At 33.4% G+C, this 17,092-nt stretch overlaps 1 protein-coding gene and 1 long non-coding RNA gene across 2 annotated transcripts in view; one reads left to right on the top strand and one right to left on the bottom strand.

The window, feature by feature from the left end:
* The window catches only part of LOC109535529 (paired mesoderm homeobox protein 2B), a 12,508-nt gene extending 9,629 nt beyond the window's left edge, over positions 1 to 2,879 (top strand). Inside the window, exons 2-3 of the mRNA XM_019901443.2 lie at positions 2,592 to 2,788; positions 2,868 to 2,879. Of these exons, the coding sequence (XP_019757002.2) occupies positions 2,592 to 2,788; positions 2,868 to 2,879 (209 nt within the window). The remainder of the gene's footprint in view (positions 1 to 2,591; positions 2,789 to 2,867) is intronic.
* Positions 2,880 to 4,889: 2,010 nt separating this feature from the next.
* Positions 4,890 to 5,687, bottom strand: LOC125505891. Its single transcript, XR_007282526.1, has 2 exons — positions 5,182 to 5,687; positions 4,890 to 5,126 (listed from the first exon to the last, which is right to left on the bottom strand). It is a non-coding gene; the product is annotated as an uncharacterized LOC125505891 (long non-coding RNA).
* Between the last annotated feature and the right edge of the window lie 11,405 nt (positions 5,688 to 17,092).

The raw sequence follows: 17,092 nt of genomic DNA, 5'->3' as shown, positions 1-17,092 counted from the left end.
CTACCACACGTTTATGATACACCCCGTATATTGGAAAGTAATTTTAAAATGTGGACCTTTTAAACATGAAAAACTTTCATAGGACGTATTTTCTTGTAAAGTTTATATTTACTGAGATATCGCACTTTGACGCACTAATGAGCAACCCTGTATATATATTTATCGGATAGCTTGTACATTTCTCGCATGAACATTACGCAACTTTGCCATATGAATTCCTAATAATTGATTTCCCATCTAAACTGTGACATCTTGAGCTCTAAACCACAAACTACATTTTCCCCTAATACGGTACGTGCACATCCAAAATGGAGTCGTTCAACCTGAGGCACAAGAAACGCAGTTTGCTGAGAGCAGGAGCAATTCAAGAGCAAAGAAACGCCTATATCGATCGTTCCTGCTTCCAGGATCCCTCTGCTTTCTTACGCAGCGAAAAATGCCCGCCTCGTGTTGGCTCGTAACTTTTGCATGTTGTTATGGTCGTGAAATCATCAAGGTAGAAATTAGGGTAGAAAATTGTATAAAGTCTAGTTTATGAATTTTACATGAAAACTTATTTAGATAGAGCCGTTCACAATTTTACTTTATAATTTTTTCTCACGATTTTTGAACTGAGTAAAATCTACTGCCTGATGATGGGGTCAACTTTCCAATAGTTTTAGTTAAGTTTCTGAAGCTTTAATGAGACGATTATGGTCACACAAAAATAAGCACGATTTTGCTTCCGAATTAAGCATAAAGTTACGGATTTACTTATTGTTCAATAGCTACAATAATAAAACAATTAGCAAAATAGCAAACATTTTACGTAAGATTGAAAGAAAAACGACATAAACTGCAGATAATAATCTGCCAAAATTTGGGGCATTATTTAAAGAAATATCTTCAATTTTCACGCCCAGAGAAATGCTCAAGCTACCGGACAAAACATAAAAAGTTATACTGAGTAAAATCTGCTGCAATGGAGTCAGCTTTTCATTGGTTTTAGTCAAGTTTTCGAGGCTTTAATGAGACGAGTATGATCACATAAGGTTTTGCCTAACAAGTACTAAAACAAAATAAGCAAAATAACAAACATTTAACACTAAATTGAGAAAAAAAGGATCAAACACACAAAAATATTGAAAAATTCTCGAGCTACATTGTAAAACGTAAAATTCGTAAATTGTCCATGTGCGTTTATCCATTTTCTATAAAGCCGGTCATGCGAATGAAGAAAGCGGAATTGATGTAGATGCCACGCGAATTTTTATGGTTATTTTACTATCGCAACATGTAGAGAGAGTTTATGGGCGCCGCGCGACTCGTTTTATGGCTTTTTCTTTATACTTTGCATCCAATATCGGATCGTATAAATCTTAGCGAAATGTCCTTTTACATATTAAATAACCAGTCTGAGGAGAATAAAGACTAATGCACCAATAAAGATTTTGTGGAAAACTTTAAGTTTTACTATGAGGAGAAAACATGAAATGAATTGAATAACCAATTTTGGTACGTGAATGACCAAATTTGCACTAGATTTTATTTTCGAAAACTCTCGAATTTTTTTTGGAGCGATTCCGAAATTTTTAGTAAATAAACATCTTTTTGCTTGTATTAATTAACAATTTTCATTTAATTTTATAGCCATGTGTGAAACAAAAACTTCTAAATGCGATAATTCGCCTATTGATTTCGCAGTCTACTGGAAGAAATAAGAAATTTTAAACACAATGAAATGGACGGTGTGTCATATACCAACAAATTATGAATGTTTGAAATGTATTATAATGTAACATTCAAAATTGGTTTTGATATTTGCTGTAATTTTATATTATAACAAGCGTATATAACATTTTAAAGTATTAAGGCACTAAATAATTATTTAATAATTTTTTTTCCTATTTTCAAATAAAATCCAAAATAATATGTGTCATACCCAAATAAAATGTAAAAAAAAGTCTATTATATTTACGGATTCTGAAGGACCATGGTCTATAATTTCTCAAAAATTACGTTAAATCTGCGATAATGCGATAAACCCTTTTACAGTCACTTTTGGAAAAACATTAATACTCCACATTACCCGACTTTGGGAGCGAAATTTAACTCAATCAATTTAAAATATTCACATCCCTTAATCAACCATAACAATCTAAATAGAACTGTGAAATCCACAACTTTAAGCCCTCTAACTACCCCCGAAACCGCTGGAACCACAGAATATTAGCTAGAGCAGTTCCACGTATGTTTTCATCATGTTAACTATACCCAACACATTTTCGCAGGTGTTAACATCGCTTAACGGGTAGTTATAAGGGTGGCAAAGTATGAGCTTGCATAAGAAATTTGCTATATGATCTAAAATATTTTTTAAATTGATTTTGAAAAATTAGATGAGAAAGAATTCAAGAATGTTTCGTTTTTAATTTAGATATTGATAATTGATTGTATTGATTTGATTTTATTTGACATTCAGAGGAAACTGGCAGTTTTATATATGCCCCATTCTACTCTGTTTCTGCAAACGTTTGCACAACAGTGTAATTTTATATTGTTTTTTGTATTAAATAATATATTTTCGGTTAACCAATTGGATGTTGTTCCAGGTGGTTTGCCATATAAAGTATATCCAGGACACGACGGTGTTTTAACTGAGAAGAGGAAACAACGAAGAATCCGCACCACTTTTACGTCCGCCCAACTGAAGGAACTTGAACGGGCGTTTCAAGAAACCCATTATCCAGACATTTACACCAGAGAAGAAATCGCTATGAAAATTGACCTCACAGAAGCTAGAGTTCAGGTGAGTGATTTCTAATGTTTTGTTTTAATCGGGTCATGTTTTGACATAAACATTGGCAACAATTCCGCAATTGCTTCAGGCGGATAATTGAGAAATCTGCAGTTACCATTGTATAGACCATATTCTTGTGGATATAATTAATTCTACATTGCAAAAACGCCTTCGTTAATTAGTTAGTAGTTAAGTCTATATTTTGTAAAAATTTCATATCAATTTTTTTCCTCTAAAGCTTCAAGCCTTTTCCTATCTTGTACTCTTCAACAAGGGGAAAATAGATCGCAATATCCAGCGGAATAATGCTTCTGACACCCTTATCACTAACATAACATAAACCGCCCTTAAAAACGCCAATACACTTGTTTGGCGGCTCTGAAATCCATTATGGCAGGGAAAAGCAGGTGACACAATTGTGATTGTTAGCGACGGGTCCATCCATCATTAGTTTGTTCTCTCTCCGATAAATAATTGCAGATTGAAAAAGGAAAGTGACGGAAGATGCGAAACACTTTTATGGATATTGATACCGTCGCTAAATTAAATTTAAGCCGGAACGTAAGTGGAGTATAAGCGCACCTGAGTAGGCACTGTGAATATTTTATGAAGTTGCGGAAGTTCTCGGGATACGTGCAAGTTTCATATGGGAAACCAGACTGGTAATTCTAATTGTAGGTAATTAGATGTTAACAAAGTGATTGATTGGTGTTGCAATTTTGTTTCAATACACTCATTTTTCAGGAAAAAATTAACTTAATTGAACGTCAAAACTGTTTAAAAGATCTTATGAGTTGAACTATATGGAAAAGCATCTAAATCTAAATAAACCGTTTCCATTAAATTTACGAATAAATCGTTTCACAGTGAGCTTAGTGTTACAGATTTTTAGGCAACTTTCTTGCCAATATTTTCGTTATTCATCCAAATTATTTATTCAAAGTTATCATATGGCAGCAATGGCGAATTGGCATCCGTTGAATAAACTACATGAAAATTCGAATCTACTGTTCGAAAATGTTGCCTATTTTAATTATTGTTTTTGTTATTAAAATTCTTGTCCATTTCATAAATTATTTTTTATTGGATATAAGGCATCACAGTAACCGAATGCACACGATTTATCTGACGGTGTAAATTGATCCATGAGAAATATTTTCTTATCAACATTAGTCTGCTGGAGAAATTGTCAGCATAAGAAAAGTTAATTAAATAATATTTACAACTTATCATCATCTTTCACATTATTTTATTACAGAAGCTCTGCAATAAATAAACCTTTATTTAGCAGCAACAATATTATATCCTCCTCCTCCTTAACGCAAACGTTGGCAACTATTTGTTAATGCTTATGGTAAAAGGGAACAATAATTTTAGATCCCCTCGCAGTACCGACTCGAAAAGATTTTCAGCAAAATTAACCAATCAAATTTTCTAGTCACACAAGCAATTCAACGACAAAAGAAAAAAATACTGAATGAGGAAAAACAACGAAAATGACATGATAATACAGGCTGATTTCAGGACAGAGAAATATTTTATGGATATGTAAAAAAGTCAGAAAGAGTTTGAAACTGTTAAGAACTCTTGAATTTCAAAAACGATATTGATCTCAATATAGAGTCTATGTTTCCATTATGAGTAATTTTATAAGGCATTTGCACTATCTTTTAAACATTTTAATTTCATTTGGAGGAAAGATGTAAAAATGTACATGAATTATTACAAGATAAAGAAGCCGTTTTGCCACAATGCTTATCAAAAGCCAAAGGTTGTTTACCAGTTTTATAGATAAAATTAACACAAAATAAATTGCTCCGTCACTGGTTGAAACTCTTCTGCTATCAACTGACTGAATTTTTGAACATTTAAAAAACGTGAAAATTTTATATTTTCAATTAGTAAATCGAGCAATACCGCGTATATTGTCTTCCAAAGTAATTCCGTTCTAATAATTTATTTTATTTAGTTTGTGCACACCATTTTGCACGTATTTTTTAATATTTTGTATTATTTGCTTCAACAACAGCAGATTCGGTCTGAACCAAACTAGTTGCAACTCGTCGCAACTTGCTCTCTTTCGGATGTCCATTCAAGAAAGAGTAAAAAAGCTGTTAAACATGTTTATTACCCCAGTTTATGGATTATTTGGCACCAAATAGAACTGAAGTAGAATTTTGCTTCCATTTCCAATAGAATTCTACTGGAAAGTACCAGACTTGTGACTTTATGGCAATACTACGACACATCTGTTCGGACACTTACTCTAATGACTTTACTGTCCCTCTCACTGTTCTTTTGTTCGCTTCGCCATAATTGTTTTCTGGTGGTCTTCGATGCAATTCTCCTGATTAAACCTAATTAACTTAATATGTTTTTAGTTCGGTTTGGACCGTTATTACCATTAGCCAAATGCGCAGCCGTTTTCTTTAACTTTAGGGGTTTATAGTGGTTCAGCCATTACTGGATGTTCTGTCCTTTCCACTTCAGCCTTTTTGTTTCAATAGGTTATTGCCTATCAATTTTCATTAGAGATTACTGAATGGAACAAAACTTGAATGAAAACGAAAAATTGAACAGCGACTTGAAACCCGGAAACAAAATAAAGGAGAAAATTAATGCGGCATCAAAAATGACGTGGAAAACTAAGCGGGAAAATATTTAATTCACATGCGGGACTGACGGTTCAGTGAGGGTACATGAATAATTGCCAGAAAAATGATCAACATGAAATATGTCATTTATGAAATTGTGGCTTGGCTCAATTATTTACGCCATTTGAATTTCACTGCGAAACGTCAACGTTGTGAATATTTTAGGCCGGTAATTCGTTGCGAACTTAATTTAACGTTAATTTAATTTGAATTTAAGGCTTTATTGTGACCGGTTAATGACACTTCAATTTTCCCGTAATTGTTGTTTTGTTCTAGTTTATTAATTTGGGCTCTTTTGACCCACTAGATTTCAAATGTATTTCGAAAGTATCGCAACGAAACGGTGCATAAAAATAATTCTTTTTAAACATTCAACGATCTTTGATTCAGCGTGAATTTGATTTTTACATTTGCAACCATTTTCCAAATACATTCATTTAGTCGAATGCTCATTTTCTCGTGAATTGGATACAATTCTACCCTCAAAAGTTCATTAAACCAATATAATTTTTCTTGCAACAGTGCAAGCTTTATTTAAAAATTATACCAACCTGTATTAAATGCCTCGAATATATTTTCGTTAAAATGTCTGCGTATTTTCTTTCAGTTTGAACTTTTCTTTGTGATAGTGGATAATCCCTCTGACTAACTTTTACAAGGGTTTTTTCTTATTATTATTAATTTTTAATTATACTTATTTCCATGATTATACAAAAAAAAACACTCCAATACGTTACTTTTCGTAGGCTGTAAGGAATCCAACATAACATAAGTGTTTTCTTTTAAAATTTTGTTTTGATTTTTGCCCATTCTAATTTCCGGAAAGTTTCGAAAACATGTGCAGTTGAATAAAAAGGAAACAGGGAAATAAAACCAACACGAAAATAGTCTTCTCAATCAAATCAAATCGAGAAACATGTAAAACATAGTCAATTGGAAAAGTCATCAAAAAATTTATTTGCTGTGATTCAATTCATTCTTTGCCTCAATTTTTCCTAGAAATCTTAAAGTAAAAGATTGCAAATCAATTATTTAAAATTATTCATCATTTGAAATGAAAGTAATTTTAAAACAAAATGAAAGTTGCATGGTCCAATTTTCAGTTCAGATGACCACCAAAATCCTCCGACTGCACTCCAAATTATTTGTTTCTTAAAGGTTCACCTTTGTCCAAAAACGAACTGAATATTCTATTTACAAATCCCTAAAAAGCCAAATTACAAATTAAGTTTCTATGAAACCTTAGCATATAAAGTATGGACAACTGAAGGAAAAGTATTTAAGGAGCACAGGACAATTTAAAAAACAACAGTAAATGGGCGGTTTATTATCAACAATATTTACGCCTTGTAAGTACATTCATGAAATTATTTTTAGTTTTTCTGAAGTTCTTTTCATCAAGGTGGAGCCTGCCTACAGATAGTTTAACAAAATTTTATTATTTTATAAAGTTGCAGACATTTGGTCATATTTTTTTCTCAAAACGTCCCGTAGCATTTAAAACATACATAAGACAAGAATATTTTTAAAATTAATTTTATTCAAACCTGAACAAATTCATGGAACTTTCAATTTTATAAATACTCTGCTGAGTTTCATTTTGTTGCCACTTTTCCTTTTGATTTTTCTTAGAATTATGTTTATTTCCATGATTGTTTTGAATGTTTAAAAAAACACCTCAATACCTTGATTTTGTTAGGCTGTAAGAATTCAATATAACATTAAAATTTCATTTCAGTTTTTGCCCATTCTAGTTTCTGAAAATTTTCGAAAATGCATGCATTTTGAAGGAGAGGAAACAGGGAAATTAAAGCCATACAACTGAAATGAGAATTACGTTATAAAATTTTAAGTTCAGATGACTTAGACTTTACTCCAAATAATTTCTTCTTTAAAGGTACATCTTAGTTCTAAAATGATCTAAATAAAGTACTTACAAAACGCCAAAGAGCCAAAATTAAAGTTTAATTTTCTAAGAAAATCTTGTCTTAAAACTAATGATAGCTGAGGTAAAATACTTTATGGAAAACTAGAGAAAATTGAAACAAACCACTGACAAAATTGCCTATTTATGAAATATTCACAATTCGAACTTTGTTATTTTTTGAAAGTTGCAAAACACAGTTTTAATTTAAAATTGTGCAGACATCCGTTCATCACTTGGACTCAAAGAACTTGGCGATGAAGTAAAAAATATGTGAAACAAGAATTTTCATCAATCGCAAAAGAACACAATTTTGCACGCATTTTATATATGATAATTAGGCACACACTGAAAATCCCGAAGCGTTAAATCCTGTCACTTCGCAGGTCATTCTAATCACCAAAATTATTCGAAGCAAAGCTTAGCAACAATTCATATAAAACAATACCTCTTAGAAAAATGTCTACTAAAACACGAACAATGAGAGAGCGAAAAATATTTTTCCAAAAATCTTAAGAAAATTACCGATGGGTTCCATTAAATAACATAATTATTCTGTGTCTATTGTTCAGTGTTATTTGCCGTTAATTTGAGATATTTCAGTTAAAAGTACTTATGTTTTTGTGTTCATATACTGTTTTAGATATTTTGAGTGCGATTGACTGATTTTTAGCAAAAAAGAAACTTCAGAAATAAAAATTTTCCTTATGGATTGATGTAAATTTTTTCACTTTAAGCTATAGCGGCAATGGACCTAAGAAAATACTGCTTTTGAATATTCCACCGCTTACATACAAATGAAATAACTGATTTTCTACTAATCTAAAAGCTTAGTTAGTTTATGTACTGTTTTGGTGTACCGAAATTTTTTTTCCCACGCCCCTATCAACGTCCCAAGACATCCATAAAGAATCCATCCGCTACGTTTGAATTCTGATCTTACAATTAAGCAATTACATCGTTTGACATTGCGCCCTAATCCCCGAGGACACATTCGGACTCCACCCCTTCGGCGAGGGCCGATTCGATCCAAGTGGGTATCTATTATGCATCATTTAACGGCGAATCTCTCTTGAGGACGTCTCATGTGTGGGAAATATGCACACTTCTACATCGATCATAGGCTGGAAGTTAATGTACATTTTTCAACAAGAGATGAAGAGATTGTTAACTCTTTCCTGATTGCTTCTGAGGAAATCAAAACTTTCTGAACACTAAAATCATGAACGTCTTCGTTGGCGTGGCTTTCAATAAAATTGACGACGTTCACTCAAGTTTTCTAGTTAAAGTTTATTGGAGTTTCAATGAATATGAAATGACTCAGTTTGCATTACACGGTGAAGTAAATTTCCGAAAAACACCCAATAACAGTTTCAACTTTATTAGATTTTTATTGTGCCGTTTATTCAGTTGTGTTTTGATTTTGAGCATTAAATAAAATCTTAATGCACCCACTAAATTGTAATTAATGTTTTTTTTTAATTTGGGGTTGCAAAAAAGGATTGGGACATTTGAAAAACCTCCTAAAATTATATTGATTGCTTTGTGAAAGTCAACATCTCTTTGGACTTTCTAGTACACTAATTTGGCTTTTTCCAATTAAATGCCAAGAAATATCCAAAACATTTTCTGGATAAAGACTCATAATTTTCTAACGTGTTTCAATGAGATTAATGGCCAATCACCATGGACAAATGTTGGTGCAGAATCACATGCTGGTGCAGTTCATAAATTAAAATCGTTGTTGATTAGGCAATAGCACAATAATCGACACGTTTGCACAAAATATTGCAGCTATAAAGCAGTCAAAAACGCCATTCCACCTGCACACGTTAAATGAGTCCGTATTTCTCGCAATATCTGGTCCAATTAGTACTCGAGTAAATATTAATAAAGGGCGGCCAGAAAGAAAATCAAAAACATTCATCAGAATTACCCGGCTCGCATATGGGGAGCCAACCACGCAGCCCGTTTTGCGGGAGAAATAGTGACGAGAATTTTCGCTTTATGACCTGCAAAACACGGTTTTAATCTCTTTTCATTTCCACAAAGTTCTGTGCATATGTGGAAAATTCCGACTTGTTTATTATTAAGGCTGCTCAGAATTTTTCCCATTGGCAAATTAGACATTTTCAGAACGTTTCGCATTCTGGGCCCATCTGGGTTTCCACAAGCATTTTCCAATCGAATGCCCATCTGATTGACTGCAAACAAGAGCGAAACACTTCAGCTCATCGAATCTGATCACTAAAGCGTGGTCACGTGCCACTAAATCCTGAATCCGATATGCCTGTTTTGATGCGAACCCGTGAAATAATCTTTTGATGTTCTGATTATGGGGAGTGATTATCTCGCTTCTCATGTTGTAAATCTCACGGCATTTGGTTACACCGATGAAAGCAGCGAGTGTTAAATGTACGATGAACGGACACATTAATCTGCATTATAGTGGTTACTAATGTGTTAGTAAGGATAAGTTCCAATTTATTATATATTTTTAACTAATTAAATTAGTATCAAAAATGAACCAATCTTACCTGCAACTTCTTTTCATTCATGGAAGCCCCAAATGAAAATACAGTTGAGTCCAGATATAACTTGAAAAATGAACTAAAACTGGTTCGTTATATCCGGAGTTCGCTATAAGCGAATAATAATACAAAAACACGTGGTGTAGTTATATTGGGTTATTTTTACATAGAGTAGTAGAAGTTAGTAGGTTAGCAAAAATAGATGTTATTTATGTAGTTTTCAATATCACAAAAGGACTCCCAGATATGATTAGGAACTTGGCGTGATTGTAGAAAATTCCGAGTTTCTGACACATTTTTTGTCATTTCAGAAATGGTTGGAACAGCATTAGTGTCTACAGTAGAATACGTTTCACCTAAATCGTTATCTTTCTCATTATCGCTTAACGCTGTAGATGAGGTTACGGAGTCTATAATTTGCTCATCGGTCAACATTTCTCTTGTAAGAATGCCATTATCAATGCTCACATATTCGAAGAAATGGAAATCACTCAATTTGGTTTTAACTTATTCTTCGACAACATTGGGACATCTTCGTCTGTGTCATACTCGTAGTCAGAGTCTTTATACTTTTCTAACCATTCGTTAAGTGGAATTTTATCGTCTGGTTCATAATCATTTTCTTTTCTTACAAATCCCCCATGCTTAAAGCAATTTGCAATGGTTTTTCGTCTAACTTTTTGCCAAGCTCTATGAATGAAATTGACTGCATCTAAGAGATTTATAGAAATTGTTTCATTTTTATCGATCGCCTTTAACGTTTTCAGAAGAAGAATTTTTTACCGGCAGACTATCCAACAATTTTTCCGCTACTGATATTATGCCTCTTCTTGAAACGCTCTTCCAAACTTTTAGAACAAGCAAACTCTTTGTTTCTGATTTTACTCCCCATGTCACTAGCCTTTTCTTGGAAAACACTGCCACTTATGGGAACATTTTCTTGTCTTCTTTGAGTAAACCACTTAATAAGTCCCTTGTCAACCTTTTCATGTGCAGATAATTTTAGCTTCCTACATCTAACATTTGTTTTGTCATAAGCTGATAAAATGTTTTCTCTGTTTTTCCATAATTGTTGCAACAGTAGACTTTCCAAGTGCTAATTCCTTACAAATGTCCCTCTGCTTTATTCCACTTTTTATTTTGTAATAATCTCGTACTTTTCATTTAGTGAAAAAGCTTCGCATTTTTGTTTTTCCATTCTAAAACGATTTACATACATAACTCGGCAAAAAACAACAAGTCACTGCCTGTCTCTCGCTCTCACTCAAGTGGATTCACACAACTCCGCAGGATTGGTGTTGCTGAGCGTGGAAGTTCGTTATAAACGGAAAGTGAATATACAACTATCCTAAAAAGTGATCGTTATATCCGGAAGTTCGATATAACCAGTAAAAAAATACGTTGGTCTTTATGGACAACGTTTCAATTAAAGGAAAAAAGTTCGTTTTAACCGAAAGTTTACTAGAACCGGGGTCATTTTAAGCGGACTTTACTGTATTATAATTTAGAGAATTGCTCTTAAAATAATCCACCGAATTAAATTAAATGGTAATACTTTGAACATGGATGGGAATCAAGATTTAGTTGGAGGTAAAAATGCGTGTATTATGAATTCGGCAAAATTTTGACTGCTACATTGTGAAGATTTGGTACGAAAATAGCACTAAATTAAGGCGAATTTCATTTGGTTTCAACCTTAAAGATACAGAAGATTCTTCAAGAGAGTCGAAAGTTAGAGAATTAAATGAAAATTCGGAAAATCCATTTTTCTGCAAATCAATTGATTCTTCGGATTGCAGATTGATGTTGTTTTCTGGATCAAACAGGAAGACAAAAATAGTTTTGCTTTTGAGGACACTTGGCTGTAGCTACAATTCTTTGTTTGCCTTGCTACAATTTTGTATCTTTTGGTGGAAAATTAAATTTATCAGCCGAGTTTGCAGAAGTTTTAGCTTTCGTCAGAAGAGACGATAGCGCGATATAAAGCAGTTCTCACAGGAAAACCAAAGTTTGAATATTGCAAATCTAGGTACAAGATCAGGCCATTGTTTCAAACATGACTCCCCTTTTTTAGTCATATCTCAAAAGCAATTTTTGTATAAATGACACATTTATGAAATAAAATTGAACTGCAAAATTATAGACGTTCTTCACAAAAAAAACCAAATATTTTTTTAGGTGCTTTTTAGTTTTACGCTCTTTTCACTATCGGATCAAACATGAGTACGCCTTTTTGGTCACATATATTTCAAAAATCACTTGAGCCTAAGCGCGCATTTTGTAACCACTGGATAAAGAACACAAAACCCCATTTAACAAGTGGTAAAAAATAATTATTAAATAAGATAAAAATTTAAACTAATTGTTCGTGTTTTTGTACAAAAACAAAAAAAATTTTAATATCGCACATCTAAGTATAACATAACGTCATAATTTCAAATATGACGCCACTTTGTTGTTCATATCTCAGGAACAAACAACGCTAGAGCGTTCATTTTTACAGTATGGGACAGAGCAATAAATAGCGCAGTAAATAAACTTTTCACATGTTGATAACTATAGTATAGCTCAATATAAAAATTGTTAAATATGCTCAAACATGAAGACTTTTCAGTGATATCTCAAAGACCGCTCGATCTACAAAGCTCATTTTTCCACCACTGGATAGAGAATAAAAACCCATTCAGTCGGGGTAAACTCAGTTCGGACATAATGACAAGTACAACATAAGGATATAATTTAAAACATGAAGCTACCACTTAAATTTCAGTATAGAGTCCATTTTTACACTACTGGGAATAATCACTTGAGAAATATTTGCAGTTGTCGAAGAGAATGCAAAGGTTTAACATATTGATCAGTTTTATGCGGTTTTGGCAAAAAAGTTATTCTGCTATGCTCCTCTAAGTTCCCATCTTAGGAAACCAGGAAAGAAAGGTGCATAATCTTCTGTCAGCAACAGTTCTCGAAGCATCAAACTAGTACTCGTATAGGTAATGTGTCTAATCTGAGTCTGCTGAGTTCATGAAGCATGCAACAATCTAGCAAACAGCAAAGTAGATTGAGGATTTGTCTTGTTTCATATTACCCGCAGTATTCCATATTTGCGTACTTTAGCTATTGAATAGTAAGTTACTACTCATCTAAAGTCATTTTTGTTATAAATATTCCTTGAATCAGGTGAATAAATACCACCATTTGCATCTCCTGCTATCTATAATCAAGGAATTTGTCTTTTGATGAACCAGTTAGTATCTTTTGCTTAGACCAGTTACCCAGAAAAACTTGACTCATTATTAATAATTCCACATTATTCGTATTCGGTGGGTGTTTTTCGTTCGGTAAAGTGTCGCCTGAAAAATTCATCAAACACATCACATTAGCAAATTAAAAATTTTTAGTTGGTCCTTTTTTCAAGATTTCGAACAGCAGTTCAGGGCAGACTTATAAAAAATGCACTCGACATAATTGTACATCTGAAACCCGGGGACTTTATTAAATGGCACATGCTGAATAATATAGAACACTTCCGTTTTAGCTCTAGCTGTGGCACAGCTGGAAAAAGTGTCAGTTTATAGTGATGGCAATGGAATACGTCTAGTTTGTTGCCAAATGCCGCACTTAATGGAAATTGGCATTGAACGCTACCTTATAATTTATCTGAAAAATGAATGTCACAATCTATGCAGGTTTCAATTGGAAAATTTTCCAATCAAACAGTTGGTTTTATTGGAATCCTGCAGTTATCAGATGCAGACAAATATTTTACCTTAATAATCACTTAATTAATTAATAGACTAAACCAAACAAGCAACTAGTATGCGTCAACTTTCTTCCAACAGTTCTATAGGGTGTTCTTCAATTAATGTGACAAAATTGACTACGCAAAAATATTGTGTTTAAGGCAAATTGGTCTTATCCGAAAGTTAATAGTTTCCGAGGTACACACCACAAGTACACAACAATATTTTAGTTTCTTTCAACGATTTTTTTTCTTTGCTATTACCAAAAAAAAATTGTGTTTTGGGGGGTTTCTATATCGAGGAATCCAAATTTCACTTTTTTGTTGGTAATACCTCGTTCTCCAATATTTCTTAAACAGAAAATGTATACTTGGTTCAAGTTGATGGTTCTCACCGTTTTCGAGAAATTTCACATTTAAATATTTAGTGATTTTTTAAACCAACTCAAATTGGATGGCAAATATTGTCGAAAATTGACATTTTTAAAGTGGGTGAAAGGCAAAATTTGTTTTACAAGTCAGGCAAAAACGTAATGTAGAAAACATGATTCAGTGGATAAACAAAAAAAAGAGGAAACAGAGGACGCCCAAAGAAACGCTGGAGCGATAATACCGAAAAACAAGGCAATTAACTCGGAATAGGAAGGAACAGACCTGAGGAGCCTTTAACTGAAGATGGAAGAAGAAGAAGAAGACAATCACTTATTAAAAAGGTTTATAAATGTATTGAAGTTAGAGGAGTTCAGGTTCAACAATTACGAGAAAATAATATTTTCAACTACTTTACTGAGTTTAGAAAGTAGTTTAAAATAGTTCTAAACGGGCCTAAATAAATACTATCTGAGGACGTTCCAAACTAAACCACAAACGAAGTCACAAAATTTGCGCATTTGAGTTAACGGCTGATCCTAAATCTTACCGATTATTTACATTGTATCAAGCCTTCATGTTGAAGCAGAATCCCTCAAATCCCTGTAAATCATCAGCCTAAGATTTATTAATTGTTATTATTTGTCCTCGGAAACTTGGAAAACATTCAAGTTTGAAGAATATCAAAAGGTTTTAATCCTGTCTGCAAAACTGGATAAAGTAGCGATAAGAAAATAACTTGTATTGAGGAGGAAGTTTCAAAACAAATGTCGAGCTATCGTTTGTGAGAGGGCCAACGATGTTTTTCGTTTTGAGCCAAATCTTCGAAAGCAACACCTGATCAAGAGGGGTTGGAATTGGGAAATTCCTCTCATTAATCTAAATGAACTATTATGTGTGTTATGTATTATGTAACTGTGGCCAAAACTGAAAATAATATGAAAGCTGTTGATGGTCCACAAATATTGCAATTGGCGAAAATGTTCCCACTGTTCCAGAGGAAGAATAAGAGGGTGAGAATAATGAATGTTGCCCCTTAGAAGGGACGAGGACTTCCACATCTTATACACAACTAATTTTGTCTATTTTTTGTTGTCAACTTTCGATTTTTATATAAGAACGCAATTTAGGAAATATAACTAAACCAAATATAATTAAGCATCATTTTACTGAACTTGACCATTAAGTTTCATATCGTAATTTATCTAACTAAAAACTACAAGTCCGTGCGGTGTTTTAAGCAAAACTCCACTAGTTTGAAGAAATTATTCAAAACCCCATGTTCAAACTTTAAATGTGATTTATATTAATTTCGTAACTGTACGATTTAAAAAACGTGTGCCATATTTAAATGTCAGTCGAAGTATAAATGACTACATAAAAAATTACAAGGACAAATAGAAAATTATACTATGAAATAGTTTTTCGGCATTTATGAAATTCGCAATTTGGAGGACTTCCTCATTTAATGTCCGTTATTTTTTATTCTATTGAACATTTTAGCAGAATAGATCTGTTATTTGGAGATTCAAGTCGGGTTATCTAGTTCAAAAGACCACTGGATGTTTCAATGTAAAATATCTCGAGAACGGTCGGAGATATTGACTTGAAACAAGTGCACATTCTTTTTTTATATATATTTTTATGCTATATTGTCAACTCCAAAAATGTTCTAATATTTTAAATGGATCTAGATAATTGCTCTCTAGCAGCTACAACCTAAGTAATAGGAAATTGGATTTGTTGATCTGAAAATCCGCCAAACAGAATTTTTTGCTAATAGAAAAAGTTCCAGAATCTGCTAAAAATCTTATTTACCCTTTGCCACCCTGAATAGTACCTCGAAATCCATTAACTTCCGGGCTAGACAAACTTGCCTGAAATGCAATATTTTTGCCTGAGCAACATCTCGTTGTAATAGTGAATTTTGTCACATTACTCGATTAGACCACCCAGTATAATGATTTTTTTCAATCAGTCCCCTTTAAAGCTGTTATTTACCGAATGGCACTTGCAACAATCGCAAATTTATAACGGGGACCCTGAGGGGTGGTGTGTTGGACCTGTTCTTCAAATACAATTCAATTAATGTTTGCCAGGCACAGTGAACGGTGCAGAACCGAATAGGGGATGCTAAACCGCCCCGCTACACATATCAAAAGGGGATGAATACATGTTAAATGCTATAACATAAGGTACAGTTTAGAGGAAGGTATTTAAAACGGAGATTATCTCGCTGAGGCTTTTATTTGCTAGGGGTTTTAGTAGTGAACTAGGCAATTTAGTGGAAAACGAAATTTTCAAATGTTGATTTATATTTAATTTATTTTTATTATTAACTGTAGGTCAATCAGTTAACTTTTATATCAATGGAACCATTAACTATAGAGTGAATCCGATATTTTAAAAGTCCCGGAAATTTAAAAGAATTGGATTCTTAGAAGTCAATTTGCTCTTCGGTACCAAAGTATTGAACAAATTGGTCACGATCCATCCCGGAACATCATATTAGCATAAGTCTCGGTCTTGATTGGTATTTGCCGAGGATCGTCTTTCCGGTTCTGGCAGGCCGACCTCCTCTTTGTTGAAGCACAATTAGCCAGAGTGGAGTTGTTGCAAGTCAATCCAGAATCTAACGTTTCTGCACATTCGGAGCCCGTAAAACCATTGAAATGTTGGTGCGTCCAGTGGTTTCGCGTCATTGAATGTTTTATCCCACACTGTAATCTGCAATTTTTTTTGGTTTCATTTATTTTGCCTGCAGGTGTTTTAATAAAACGACTGGGAAAACTCTCTCTAATCATCGCAGAGCATCGGTATTCGGCCCTCAACTGCATCGTCAATTTTGATTGGAGGGCAAAAGGGCGGCTAACGAGGTTTTTACAAGGGATCGACCAAAGCTGGCTAACAGTTCGTTAGTTGTTTTGAAATTCGTCAATATTTGGGAATCGCCTGCCGGGATTCGTTTTGATTTTTCTCTGTTGAGGCAAATGTTTATGTTGGCCATTGCAAATACAGTTCGATTTAATGTTGGATTTGCTGCATTGCTAAATCGACCATAATTGCAATAGTTTGAAAATGTGAAGGGTTCTT

This window comes from Dendroctonus ponderosae, unplaced genomic scaffold (assembly GCF_020466585.1).
Source record: "Dendroctonus ponderosae isolate FM_Combo_2020 unplaced genomic scaffold, Dpon_F_20191213v2 Dpon_F_20191213_1, whole genome shotgun sequence".
NCBI classification, from domain to species: domain Eukaryota; kingdom Metazoa; phylum Arthropoda; class Insecta; order Coleoptera; family Curculionidae; genus Dendroctonus; species Dendroctonus ponderosae.
The sequence above is the reverse complement of the archived record's forward strand: the minus strand, read 5'-3'. Positions and strand labels throughout refer to the sequence as shown.